This window comes from Electrophorus electricus, chromosome 23, assembly GCF_041902795.1.
Source record: "Electrophorus electricus isolate QZ-2024a chromosome 23, ASM4190279v1, whole genome shotgun sequence".
Lineage (NCBI taxonomy): Eukaryota > Metazoa > Chordata > Actinopteri > Gymnotiformes > Gymnotidae > Electrophorus > Electrophorus electricus.
The window spans coordinates 6,880,000-6,894,704 of record NC_137519.1 but is presented as its reverse complement, the minus strand read 5'-3'; the positions used below and the strand labels follow the sequence as shown (position 1 = coordinate 6,894,704).

At 48.4% G+C, this 14,705-nt stretch overlaps 1 protein-coding gene across 9 annotated transcripts in view; it reads left to right on the top strand.

The window, feature by feature from the left end:
• The window catches only part of cdkl5 (cyclin dependent kinase like 5), a 40,589-nt gene that overhangs the window by 18,644 nt on the left and 7,240 nt on the right, over positions 1–14,705 (top strand). For 5 of the 9 annotated variants that reach the window (XM_081706154.1, XM_081706153.1, XM_027011418.3 and 2 more), the window contains exons 8-16: positions 2,176–2,266; positions 5,315–5,504; positions 5,976–6,056; positions 6,549–6,715; positions 9,007–10,138; positions 12,550–12,651; positions 13,150–13,255; positions 13,444–13,567; positions 14,072–14,177. In XM_081706154.1, the coding sequence (XP_081562280.1) occupies positions 2,176–2,266; positions 5,315–5,504; positions 5,976–6,056; positions 6,549–6,715; positions 9,007–10,138; positions 12,550–12,651; positions 13,150–13,255; positions 13,444–13,567; positions 14,072–14,177 (2,099 nt within the window). Of the gene's footprint in view, positions 1–12; positions 1,377–2,175; positions 2,267–5,314; positions 5,505–5,975; positions 6,057–6,548; positions 6,716–9,006; positions 10,139–12,549; positions 12,652–13,149; positions 13,256–13,443; positions 13,568–14,071; positions 14,178–14,705 lie in introns of those variants that run through there. The other 4 variants (XM_081706155.1, XM_081706152.1, XM_081706156.1 and 1 more) reach the window with 3 other exon arrangements.

Genomic DNA, 14,705 nt, shown 5'->3' with positions numbered 1-14,705 from the left:
CATTCAACTAATCTCTGATACCCTTATTTACACAATTCACTGTGTGAGATCCTTGACTCAGAACTGGCCCCATATCACATATGAATAGCATAGTAGACTTTATGCTGTGTGATTTTGTGATGAAGGCTGAAGGCAGCAACCACACCTGGGTCTCAAACCCAGGTCCAACAGCAGCAGGGGCACATGTTTCACCTTCCTGAATGACGTTCTCCATCACACCACCATCTCCTTCGTAGAGTGACGGTCTCCGTCACACTGTCTTCATTTGTGAAGGCTGAAGACAGCGACCACACCTGGGTCTCAAGCGCAAGTTTTACAGGTGGAAAAGGTGTGCCTTCACCACTCGCCCAAAGGTGAAGTGGCCAGACCACCTACCTCCCCTGCCTGAAGTGACGATCCCCATCACATAAACCTCTCTCCTTCAGGGGGTGACGGTCTCTGTCACCACAGATTTACCAACCAATTAGAATTTGATGTCACCTCAGCTCTGCAAAAGCCTACGTTCCTCACCAAACTAGGAGTCATACTCACGTGTATAGAACTGGCTGACTACGCACAATGATTCTACCTGAGAACACGATGCCCCACCTGCTGGAGGATGAGTGTTACTGCACAGAAAAAAAGTCACGCATCATATGAATTCAGCAGCAGCTCACTGACTGCCATGGAGAAATTGCATGACTCACTGGGTCTGCAACTACACACTTCTCTCTCAAAGACTCCTTATATTTTTAGCCCAGGAAGCACAGCTCGATTAATTGAGCAGTTTGTGTATTGTCCATAGTCACTCACGTCACCGGTCTCTTTTTCTTTATTTGAATAATCGTAATGATAATGCAGATGGTTTATTCATATTGCGCCTTTCTCTACCTCAGGGCCATTTTTTGTTTGTTATTCAGTCAGCAGAACAAATAGCATGAACCAAACAAGAGTGCAGAACAGCGAGCCTTGTAATGGACATCTGGGGCAAAGTGCAGTAAAACAGCAGGGTTTCATCAGGCTTTCCGGGGGAGAGACAGCAACCACTTCAACAGTGCTATTAACCAGAGATATGGGAGAGACAGAGAAAGACAGAGGGGCAGAGGAGGGGAGTTGTAGCGGGGAAGAAAAGAGCCACTTCCATTGTGGTTTGAAGGAGAAAATATCGCTGAAAGTCTGTGGGAGTGAATGTTTAAAGTTCAGTAGAACTGAGTGTGTTGTATTATACGCACCGTATAACCCAGTGGTATTACATCCTGTGAGAGCCGGATTCAAGTAACACTCCCATACGACGGAGCCCACAGAGAGATCAAATTACATCATTTACAAACAAATCAACCTTCGGCAAGACCTGCCACCCGTTACACTGTTCAACTCTCTTCTAAAGCCATTTACAGGTGAATCATTTTGCTCAGTAGGACAGAAGGACTTCAGCAGCGAGTGCTGGTAAAGAGGTAGCCCTGCAATTAGCGTTAGCTTACCGTGTCAAGGGAATCACCAGAGTGAATGGGCACCGAGGTGCTGTGAAATCTGTGCCATGGCGCGTGTGTGTTGTAGAGTTTATGTGCGGCGGAGTCTGTGGTGCACAATCTATGTATGGCAGAGTCTATATGCCAGGGAGTCTGTGTGTCATGGGGTCTGTGTTACATAGTCTGTTCTGTGGAGTCTGTGTTGTAGAATCTGTGTGGTAGAGTCTATATGCCAGGGAGTCTGTGTGTCATGGGGTCTGAGTTGTGGAGGCTGTGTCACAGAATATATTTGTTGCAGTTTATGTATGACACAGAGTCTGTGTATTGCAGAGACTATTTGTTGTGAATTTTGTGTTGCAGAGTTTGTATATCATGGAGTCTCTGTGTCCCAGAGTCTGTGTCACAGTCTGCATGTCACAGAGTTGTGAAACACAGAGTCTGTGTTGCAGAGTCTATGTGTCATGGAGTATTTTGCGAAGCCCGTATCCCAGAGTCTGTGAGTTGCAGTGACTGTGTTGTGGAATCTTATGTGGAGTCTATGTGTCATGGAGTCTGTCATACTGTCACTCAGTCATCTATCTATCTATCTATCTATCTATCTATCTATCTATCTATCTATCTATCTATCTATCTATATATATATATATATATATATATATATATATATATATATATATTGTTTCTCTGTCATTCCCATTTTTCTTATTCTCTACTTCTCTTCCACCAGGTTTTGCCCGTAACCTCTCAGAAGGCAGTGATGCTAATTACACAGAATACGTGGCCACAAGGTGGTACCGTTCTCCAGAGCTGCTCCTGGGGTGAGTGTCATTTGGAGATACACACACACACACACACACACACACACAAACACACAAACACACACACATATCCCAGCTGGACTGGTGATGAAAGACAGCCTTAGGTTTCACAAAAATATTAGCCACGTCTCAGTTCCCTTCAACACTGTCCTTCATATGTTGGGTTTCTTCATACATAATAAAGGCACAGTAATGAGTAAAGGCCTGTGACTCTTTATTTCTGTGTCATGTGCCTATGTGGACTAAAGTCACAGTTCATATTGTAACCCTGCTAGTTTCCATGAGCTTCTTTGGTGCCTTTTTGTTCAGATGATGTGTTGTGTGCTACCAGAGGAGATGACTGCACTGGAATGGGGTTTTTTTTTTTTTTTTAAAGTCTCACCATTTAAATTCCACCCACTCAAATGTTCTCGGCCTCCCTCTCGCTGTGTTTCAGAGCAAAAATGTGTCTTTCACTCTGCTGTTCTAGTCTTCTCTCCCTCTCCTTCTCTCTCTATTTTCTTTCCTTCCTCTCCCTCTCTCTCGCTTTTGCGTATATCACTGTCTCCTATCACCAGCTCTCATCTGCAAAATCCCTCCATCGCTTTCACCTTTTCTCTGGTTTTGTTGACGACAATCAGACCATCCTGATAGGGCTATCTTTAAACTTTATTTTGATTGTGAGAATGTTTATGTGTTTGTCTTTAGATTAATTTCTCTATTATTGTTAAGTGAAGGGAGGACAAGGAGTGTATGGAGTGTAGGGAGGATAGGGAGTGTAGGGAAGATCGGCAATGTAGGGAGGATCGGGAGTGTAGGGAGGATAGGGAGTGTAGGGAAGATTGGCAATGTAGGGAGGATCAGGAGTGTAGGTAGGATGGGGAAGATCGGGAGTTTAGGGAGGATCGGGAGTGTAGGGAGGATAGGGAGTGTAGGGAAGATCGGGAGTGTAGGGAGCATAGGGAGTGGAGGGAAGATCGGGAGTGTAGGGAGGATCGGGAGTGTAGGGAAGATTGGGAGTGTAGGGAGCATAGGGAGTGTAGGGAAGATCGGGAGTGTAGGGAAAATCGGCAATGTAGGGAGGATCGGGAGTGTAGGGAGGATGGGGAATGTGGGGAAGATCGGGAGTTTAGGGAGGATTGGGAGTGTAGGGAGGATAGGGAGTGTAGGGAAGATCAGGAGTGTAGGGAGCATAGGGAGTGTAGGGAACATCGGGAGTGTGGGGAGGATCGGGAGTGTAGGGAGGATGGGGAATGTGGGGAAGATCGGGAGTTTAGGGAGGATGGGGAGTGTGGGGAAGATCGGGAGTTTAGGGAGGATCGGGAGTGTAGGGAGGATAGGGAGTGTGGGGAGGATAGGGAGTGTAGGGAAGATCGGGAGTGTAGGGAGCATAGGGAGTGTAGGGAAGATCGTGAGTATAGGGAGGATCGGGAGTTTAGGGAGGATGGGGAGTGTGGGGAAGATCGGGAGTTTAGGGAGGATCGGGAGTGTAGGGAGGATAGGGAGTGTAGGGAAGATCGGGAGTTTAGGGAGGATCGGGAGTGTAGGGAGGATAGGGAGTGTAGGGAAGATCGGGAGTGTAGGGAGCATAGGGAGTGGAGGGAAGATCGGGAGTGTAGGGAGGATCGGGAGTGTAGGGAGGATAGGGAGTGTAGGGAAGATTGGGAGTGTAGGGAGCATAGGGAGTGTAGGGAAGATCGGGAGTGTAGGGAAGATCGGCAATGTAGGGAGGATCGGGAGTGTAGGGAGGATGGGGAATGTGGGGAAGATCGGGAGTTTAGGGAGGATTGGGAGTGTAGGGAGGATAGGGAGTGTAGGGAAGATCAGGAGTGTAGGGAGCATAGGGAGTGTAGGGAACATCGGGAGTGTGGGGAGGATCGGGAGTGTAGGGAGGATGGGGAATGTGGGGAAGATCGGGAGTTTAGGGAGGATGGGGAGTGTGGGGAAGATCGGGAGTTTAGGGAGGATCGGGAGTGTAGGGAGGATAGGGAGTGTGGGGAGGATAGGGAGTGTAGGGAAGATCGGGAGTGTAGGGAGCATAGGGAGTGTAGGGAAGATCGTGAGTATAGGGAGGATCGGGAGTTTAGGGAGGATGGGGAGTGTGGGGAAGATCGGGAGTTTAGGGAGGATCGGGATTGTAGGGAGGATAGGGAGTGTAGGGAAGATCGGGAGTGTAGGGAGCATAGGGAGTTTAGGGAAGATAGGGAGTGTAGGAAGGATCGGGAGTGTAGGGAGGATGGGGAGTGTGGGGAAGATCGGGGGTTTAGGGAGGATCGGGAGTGTAAGGAGGATAGGGAGTGTAGGGAAGATTGGGAGTGTAGGGAGGATCGGGAGTGTAGGGAGGATGGGGAGTGTGGGGAAGATCGGGGGTTTAGGAAGGATCGGGAGTGTAGGGAGGATAGGGAGTGTAGGGAGGATGGGGAATGTGGGGAAGATCGGGAGTTTAGGGAGGATTGGGAGTGTAGGGAGGATAGGGAGTGTAGGGAAGATCGGGAGTGTAGGGAGCATAGGGAGTTTAGGGAAGATCGGGAGTGTAGGAAGGATCGGGAGTGTAGGGAGGATGGGGAGTGTGGGGAAGATCGGGGGTTTAGGGAGGATCGGGAGTGTAAGGAGGATAGGGAGTGTAGGGAAGTTCGGGAGTGTAGGAAGGATCGGGAGTGTAGGGAGGATGGGGGGATATGGAGTGAATGGACTCTAAGGAGGAGGACTAGGGAGGATAAGGAGTGTATGGAGACTAGGGAATGAAGGGAGAACAAGGAGCATAGGGGTGACTGTGACTGGGGCAGTACTGTACATGCGAATAGAGGATATGCACGTGATGTCAAAGTCAAAGTCAAGTTTATTTATATAGTGCTTTTTACAACAGTTGTTGTCACAAAGCAGCTTTGCAAATGTCCAAGTCCAAGCCCTGAGTCATAGCTGGTGGGAGTCACTACAGTTACCTTCACGAAGTGGCAGAAAAACAGAGGGATGTGTCGAGAGAGTGACAGCAGTACAAACCCTCTTTATATAAGGCGCCTTTCTTCATGCTAAGAGGATCTTAACCATGAGCCTTGCTGGGTTTGGCAGGGCCCCGTACGGGAAGGCCGTGGACATGTGGTCAGTGGGGTGTATTCTGGGCGAGCTGAGTGATGGACAGCCCTTGTTTCCGGGCGAGAGTGAGATCGACCAGCTCTTCACCATTCAGAAGGTCCTGGGTCCTCTCCCGCCTGAGCAGATGAAGCTCTTCTATAGCAACCCACGCTTCGCTGGTCTCCGGGTGAGGGCCATCCCGATCTGTTTACCAGTGACCCACCCTTTGTACTTCTCTGCTCCTCTCCCCTCTCCTCTCTACTCTCCTCATTACTGAAATGGTATGCACGCTTTTTAAAAAGCTGCAGAAGTTTGTACAGACATGTGCACGAGTGCGGCTGCTTGTGCTGTTCGTGCATCGGAGAGGATCTGGAGGTTGTTATGGTCCTCTGCATCTGCTGCACAGTGACACCGCAGTCACCTGAGTGCACTGAGCACAGGCATGTGTACATCTTCCAGCCCATCAGAGATCATGTTCAACTTCAACTCAACCTGAAAGAGTGTGTGTGTGTGTGTGTGTGTGTGTGTGTGTGTGACCGAACTCATTCCTGTCTGCAGTTTTGTCAAACTAATAAAAGAGGAAATTGACTGAAACGCAAACTATTATGGGTCTAACCCCCCCCCCCCCCCCTCTCTGCCCTTGAAATTTATGTGACAGTTCCCAACGGTCAGCCACCCACAGACACTGGAGAGAAGATACCTGGGCATCATTAGCGGTTTAATGTTGGACCTGATAAAGGTAAAGCACTGTGGTGTTGTACCTGATAACATTAAAGCACTGTGTTTTCTGAGCTCAGGAGAAGGTGTCACCTGGAAATCTGAAAAAGGTTTTTTCCACTGCGGCTACATTTCGGGTGTGCTGGAGCCCAGAATGTTTACTGCCACTGGGGATCAGTAAAAAGTATAGTTGATGCAAAAGTAGCATTCTTCTGCTTTTAGAAGCCCTATTCCACCCATAAAGAATCAGCTCGTAACATTTCATGAGTTTTGTTAACCCTAGAGCGGCTTTTTCAAAATCCCCTCACAGCCCGTCCTGTCAACCGTTAAAACACTCAGCGGCTACAGAGCCGGGCTGTGGCTGAGCTAACGCCTGCACCACCCTGTGGAGGAGCTATAAAAACAGACTTCAGTCATCCCTCCACCATTAGTGCGCGTACTTCTTGTGTGCCTGAGTTGGCTTTGCAGCAGGTCCCTCGCGGGCGCTGACCGTATCTCGTTCGGCCCCTTGCAGAGCCTTCTGCAGCTGAACCCGTCTGAGCGCTTCCTTACCGAGCAGTGCTTGAACCACCACGTGTTCCAGGGGCTGCGAGCCATGGAGCGACCCGCCGTGCCCTCTCCCACGGTGCCACGCTCGTCCAAGAGGAAACCCTACCACGGGGACAACACCATACCCAGCCGGTCAGCCTCCAGCTCACGGTGCTGAAGATAGGGCCTTTACCGCACCACCGTCTGTTCTAATGATTAGATCAGTTTTCGCTTTATTGGCATTTAGCAGGGTGTGAGTAGAAAGCCAGCAAATTACGGTTAGCATCTAACCAGAAATGCAAAATAGCAAGTAGATTATGTAATGCTGAAGACAATGAATAACAGTAACAGTAAAAAGCAAAAGTAAAGTGCAAATTATGTGCATAGTGTATGAGTCCAGAAAACCGGATTTATATAATCCAAGATATATCAATGAGCCCAGCCACCTGGATTAATGTATATTGTTATAATCCAAAAACACACCCCAGGGATGGATTGTTGTAATCCAGACAGGTATAATGTGAGAAGGGACTGATCACTACCATATATACAAACGACAGTGCAAATAAGTGCAGATAGTCCATGTTCAGAGGTGTGGAAGTATGAAGGTTAAAATGCTGTTTGAAGGAGTTTAGAAGTTTCACTGCTGACGGTATGAAGCTGTTCGCTATCCTGCTGGTGTGACAGCAAAGACTCCTGTAGCGTTTCCCAGATGGAAGAAGAGTGAATAGTGTGTGGATGGTTTAAGAAATGTCCTTGCTGATGCTTTTCACCCTCCGTAGGCAGCGTTTCTGATAAATGTCCTCAGTGGAGGGTAGCCAGGCACCAGTGATGTGTCGGGCGGTGTTCACCACCTGCTGGAGGGCCTTCTGGTCACAGACTGAGCTGCTGCCGTACCACACTGAGATGCAGTCAGTCAGTATGCTCTCAGTGGTACAGTGATAGAAGCTCACTAGTATCTGGGTAGACAGGTGAGCGTTCCCACAGCCTCTCTAGGAAGTAAAGACCCTAGCACGTCTTCTTGTTCAGGGTCGAGGTGTTTAGGACCCAGGCGAGGTCAGAGAAGTGTATGGCCAGGAATTTGAAGCTATTTACACGTAGGGTGTTGAGGGCCAGGTTATTGTTGGCACACCACATGACCAGGTGCTGGACCTCCTCTCTGTAGGACGTCTGATCACAAGAGTGGAGGAGGTGTGTCTGTCAAGCCTAACAGACTGTTCTCTGTTAGTAAGAACATCCAAGGTCCAATTACAGAGAGAGGTGCTAATGCCCACGTTACTGAGCTTGGAGAACACATAGCAATGAGATAAAGGCAACAGAACGGAATTCATTAAGGGCAATGGCAGGACTATGTGCTAGAACTGGCATAGTGGTTGCTGTCTTTCAGTATATGGGAACCACTGCTTGGGCAAGGACAGATCGAAAGTGACCGAAAACCCCAGCCAGTTGTACAACACATACTATAAACACCCTCCAGATGTTCAGCACAGACTCTACACACCTAACAGCTGTTCAGCACAGACTCTACACACCTAACAGCTGTTCAGCACAGACTCTAAACACCCTCAGCTGTTCAGCACAGACTGTAAACATCCTCCAGGTGTTTAGCACAGACTCTTAAACACCCTCCAGCTGTTCAGCCCAGACTCTAAACACCCAGCCTGGGATGCAGTCAGGGCCAGCTGCTTTCCACTTTACTCAGGGTGATACTCCCATCACTGGTGGAAGGTGTGAGTGATCAATCGTGGGTTGGGGGCTCCGCTTTGATGGGAGGTTCTGTGTTACCCTGGTGAAAGTGAGCACAGAAGGGAGGGCTGAGTGACTGAAGGTGTAGTGCTGCTCGGTGTGTAGTCAGTGACTGATTGGATACCATTCCAGGTATGTTGAGGATTATCATTTTTTAAGTTGTTTGGACTCATATTTGGCTCCCCTGATCGCCATCCCCTGCTGGACCTGGATGAGCTGTGGGCTTCCTGATCTCTAGACCTAAAAGCAGCATCTTGTGCCGTTGGTAGGAGGTGAACCTCGTCCAGTTGGCAGTTTGTTAATAGCAGCGCTAAGCTCCTTTATGGCTGACAGCAGCCGGGGGAACGCAGATTACAGTGATCATGGTACATGTAAACTCACGTGGCTGGTAGAAGAGACTGCGTCTTGGAACAGAGAGTCTCGGTAACAATGAAGAAAGGGGAAATAGGTAGGAAAAGTACCACAAAATAAATAATTACTTACTAATCAACAATACTGACCAACTAAAAAAATTATTAGTTGTATAGATGATACAAATCTTGCCATTCACTTTTTTTTCTCTCCCTTGTTTTGTCTGTCTCTCTCTGTCTGTTTCACTCTTTTCTCTCCATCTCTTTACTTGTCTTTCTTTCCATCTCTTTAATTTTCTCTCTCGCTCTCCCTCTTCTCTCCTTCCTCTCCTCTGTCTCTCTCTGCAGCAGTAAGAGTTCCAGTCACCGTCGCTCCAACGGTAAAGACTGCTCATCACTGCCACGCCACGAGGACCTGCACCGCAGCACAGACAGCTTCCTGAACGGAGGCGTGATCGGGGGCGTGTCCGGGCTTGGGGGCGTGGCCGCCAGCCTGAGCCCCACACTGCACCCCAAGAGCTACCAGAGCCAGACGCTGAACCGTTCAGTGTCCTGCAACAAAGATCTAGCCAATAACAATCTGCCACACCTACTCAGCCCCAAAGACACCAAGGGTAAGACAGAGTTTGACTTCACCCTGGGCCCCAAGGGTGGGACTGCAGTGGGCGTGGCCAGTGGGCCGGATACCTCCACTGGCAAGTACCTCAAGTCATCCAAGCCAGGCCGGCACTCGTCCTTCCTGGAGGGCAAGACCAGCACGCTGCAGTCAGGCGAAAAACGCGGCCACCACGGCTACGCAGAGAGCTCCCACGGCTCCATGCCATCCTCATCATCCTCGAAGAGCGCCTCATCCTTCCTCAGCCTGTCCAAGAGCCATGGAGCGCTGAGCGACGCCAAGTCCATGGGGAACCTGGCCGAGGCGCGCCTCCACCCGGACGAGGCTGCATCTGGCTCTGGATCCGGTTCCGGATCCCGCTACTTCCCATCCAGCTGCCTGGACCTGAATGCGGCTCCGGGTAGCCCGCGGGGTGAGCGGCACGGCACATCGGAGCGCCAGGGCCACAGCCCCGCCGGGCGTGGCAATACGCGCCTGGAGGGCGGCACACTCGACTCCCGCCGCTCCTCTGGCCGGAAGAAGAACCCGGAGGAACCCAAGGCCCCCGATACGCTGGACCCCACCAGGGCAGGTGGAGTGGGCACAGGCCACGCCCATACACTCTCTGCCCCGCACGAGTCCTTCCCCTATGGCCTGGGCTACACCAGCCCCTTCTCGTCTCAGCAGCGCCCCCACAGGCACTCCATGTACGTGCGACGGGAGCGGCACAGGACCCACGGGCAGGAGACAGGACTAGTGGTGGGGCAGGGTGCGCCCACACGCGCGAGCAGCCTACAGCTGCTTTCCCCTCAGCTTCCACACCGCCCCATACCCCGACAGCCCACCGGATCTTCCAGGGAGGAGCTCAGCCCAGACCTCAGCAGGGTCAGTCTCCCTCTCCCTCACTCTCTCTCTCTCTCTCTCTCTCTCTCTCTCTCTCTCTCTCTCTCTCCCCAACACACACTCTCACCCCTCTCTACCTCTTGGTCTCTCTCTCTCTCTCCTTTCATTAAGCCTCTATATCTAATTTTCTTCTTTCTTTCTTTATATCTCTTTTCTTTTTCTTTTCTTTATGCGTTCTCAATTGTTCTTGCTTGCTCTAACTATCTATCTATCTATCTATCTCACACTCTGTCTATCTACCGATCTATTAATCCATGGATTTTATTTTTTCTGTCTCTCTCTCCTGCTCTCCTCACCTCTCTTCACCTTTGCTATGTCTTGCTCCTACAGTCTCTCATGCTGTACAGGTTCTGATTAAAGTTGCGTCATTAACGTCTCCCACTGTGTGTTTAAGCATTCCCCAGCTGTTTCCCCAGTCCCTCTGGCAGAGCTGCGCTGGCAGAGTGGCACGTCTCAATGCTCTGTCCTCATCTCTGCCTGCTGCTCTGTCACTGACAAACACATCTCACCATGCCGGAGTATTGCAGTTCTGACACCGCAGCACACACTGAAGCTACCACTACAAGATGGCATGCAGTTATCCTTTCAGAGTGAGATGTAGATTGTGGCTGCTGCGGTGTGTGTGTGTGTGTGTGTGTGTGTGTGTGTGTGTGTGTGTGTGTGTGCTCATTTGTGTATTTGCTTTGCTGCTTTCTGCCTGTATGAGGGGCCATTGCTAGGCCACACACACACACACACACACACACACACAAACACAGAGATACACACACACACACACACACAAACACAGAGATACACACACACACACACACACACACATAATGACTGAGATTACGGATGAAGTGCAGAAGCTTAAATATTTTTATGTTTAGCATCATCCTCATCATCCTCGAAGAGTGCCTCATCCTTTTTCAGCCTAACCAAGATCCACAACTTGTCAATTACTATCAGTGACTGCCCAAGTCTGTGACATCATCAGTCTCTGGGCAGCCTGAGTCTGTCTGTGGCATCATCAGTCTATGAACAAATACAATGACATCAGAGACAGCCAGAGTCTATGACATCATCACTTTCTGGGGAGGGGCTGCGTTTATGACATCACCTGTCTCTGGGCACCCTGAGCCTGTGAGATCATCATCACACCTTGGGCTGCTTCAGTCTATGACATCATCAGGCTCTGGGCAGCTTGAATCTGTCTATGACATCACTGGTGGAGCAGCCTGAATTTGTGACATCATCAGTAAAGCCCTGTCATCAGTAAAGTCTTATGAGCCAGTTCCACTGGCACCCACACACTTCATGTTTCACAGATGTGGGAATATGCGTTGAATCCTGAATTATTCTGGTACAGGCTAATCTACTTCTCATCTGTCCAGAACAACCCTCTGCATTTGTTGGCTGATTTACCCAACTGTATCTTGGCCTTGGAGGTCTTGATGTTAGCCGTTTTGTTTGTATCTTGTGGTAAATCCTTTTTTGATATTTTTTTCCTATTTAATATTTGACACTTCTCTTCCTACATGTGGAATAGTGTTCTTAGTCTTGAACTGTTTACTAATTTTGTTTCACAGTTGGAAGTATAGTTGCAGTTCTTTTGTTGTTTCCTTGTTTTCACAGTTGTTACGTTTGCTTAACTCCATCACAGAAGGTCACAGAATGTAGATGAACCTCAAATCATATAGTTTTCCTATATGCTGTTTGACCAATTTCAGGTGAACTAGGCCATACAAAAGAATAAATTATTAGGAAAAATTAATGCATAATAAAAATAAATAAATAAATAATGCATTTTAACTACGCCAAATTAAAAGTTCATCTTTAACAACATCACATTAAAGATTCATCTTCTACTAAATCACATTAAAGACACTACATCACATGAAAGATTCACTATAAAGGTTCACACTATATTACAGCCATACAAATATGTAGCAGCAATATACTAAACAGCGTTTTCACTGTCCCTGATTCATTCATGTTCATCTTTAAACCTTTAGCTGATAAACTGCCACTGACACTGGTACATGTCCTCTTGAGCTGACAGTGACAGACTCCAGATTTATGTGCCACATTAAAAATCGACTCCAGAATTGACTGTCCCATATTTATTACTACAATTTTGCACTTTGTCTTCTCAGTCATTCTTTCAGTTTAAATCCACTGTGTTAAAGTATAGACCATCAGACCATCAGAAGCAATGCTGCTGTCCAGTGACTTATGAATACCACAAATTCACACACACACATACACACACACACACTTTCACACACACACTCTCTCACACACACACACACACACACTCTCACACACACACACACACACACACACACGCACACACACACGCATGCCCCATTCTCGTGTCTGCTTTACCTGCTGTGTGTTTGTGTTGACAGAGTGAACAGTCTCCCAAAGAGAAGCCTCACTCTCACGGCCCGATTAAAGATTCGACGAGGGACAACACTGCTCCCTTCCACTCACAGCGGCCCAAAAACGAGGTCCGAGTCGCAGGCGAGCTCACACGGACCTCCACGCTCACTTCACACATGGAGACCAGTCTGAGACCCACTCTCACCGCACACACCCACGCACACACAGGCGGTTAGGCGAGCGTCCGGGCTGTTCAGCTGCTGACGCGTCTCCCCTCTTCTCCTCTTTGCCGGATTTTGCTTTGTCCACCAGACAAGCCGACCCTTGACAGCCTACACACCCATCGACCTTTAATGTTGATATAAGTGTCTTATCAATGTCTCCTCAGCCACGTTGCTTTAGTTTACGCTTTTAGCACAATGCAACATCTCAGACAAACTTTCTTTCCTCTTTGCTCATTTTATTTGTTGATCAACGTTGTTTTCTTTCCGTGTCAATAATTTTTTTTTTTTAAATTAAATTAAAAAACTGTTCCGGTACGTTTAGGCCATGAGTGCAGGAAGGGGGATGGTGGTGGTGTGGTGGCCAGTCAGGTGCCGTAGTGTTCGTCTTCTCCTGTCCTCCAGGTGACGATGTACCACGACCCACACATGGAGGACGGAACATCGTCCAAGGAGAACAGAATCATCTACAGTGATTCGATGCCTCGACGAGTAGGCAGCTTCTATAGAGGTACTGTCAACCCTGGACTGGTCGTGAAGACCAGATATGTAAAACACCAGCACGGAGGATATCAATAACAAGCAGTCCATTATTTTCTGTGTGCGTGTGTGTGCGTGAGTGTGTGTGTGTGTGCGTATATTTGTGTATGCAAAAAAATGTGTCATTGTGTGTTATTGCATATCCTTTGTGTGGTCCAGTCCCTTCTCCACGACCAGACAACTCCTTCCATGACAACGGAAATCCAGGTCGAGGGCCAGCTGTTCCGGCAGACATGGCAGCCCAGAGCAACCATTCCAAACGCCAGACTAACTTTGACCCGTGGTGAGCCTCTTGCTGTTACCATGGCAGGATGAATGCCGCCGTGTGTGGATATCTCTACACTTCTGGAATTTTGGTGCGGTTTATATCAGCTCTGAGAAAAGGGCCCATTTGAGAACTGTTTAGAGCCCTCATCATGGATAGTTCATGATTAAGTGTAAGAGTATGAAAGCAGGGTGAATGTGTGTATGCTGCGTGTCTTGCAAGAGAGGTTGGTATCCAAAAACCTACACTAATGTCCATTCTGAGATCCTGCTTAAGCAGGTGACTTTTCCTTTACTCCTACAAAAATGTGCATTTGAAATGCATTTTTCAATTAGATAAATTGGAGAATTTTATTATTGCATGTGCGACTAAACATTGTTAGAGAAAATATCCAATCCACTTTATTCACCATGGGATAGATCTAGGTGTTATTTTTTGCAGAGCAGTGTTCATAGTGATATGTTTTAAAAATTATAGCCTGACAGGTCTTAAATTCATGTGTCTTGGTAATTGTAATTTTAGGACTACCCCTGATGCCATGGTGATGACCCAACCAGAGGCACCAAAACAGAAAGAAAAACAGGGTTTCTTCAGAGCAATAAAGAAGAAGAAGAAGAAGTCAGAGGCGGTGAGCATCTGAGGCGTACAGAGCAGCTGCTCCGCTCTGCGGTGCTCCACTTTACTCCCCTCACTTAGTGAAAGTGTCTGGAGCTGCAGTCAGAATGTGGTGTTTAGGTAAACACCTCACTACTGCTGCTGAAGGAAACTGCCACCCAGGAAGACCAACATGGGGAACAATGGATGAAATGTAGTTGGCACGAGTCAGCATATTATTTGGCTCACTGAGCCCTATTATTTCATTCATTGTTAGGAAAGGTAGCCCGTTTTCCTTTAGCGGCAGTAAGGAGGACTGCTTTGTGCCTTTATTTGTGTTGTCTCTTGTTTGCCTCGTTTGCATTTGTCTGTCAATCATTTAGCCTAGCTAACGCAGTGTGGGTGCATTTAACCAAGATACTGCCATGCCTGCATTTAGCCTAGCTAATGCTAAAAAAGGGAGCAGACCCAAAATCCTACCCTCGATGTGTTCAGAGCATTCTCCTACCCTGGAGGTGTTCACAGATGTCTTCTACCCTGGAGGTATGTTCAGAGCATTCTC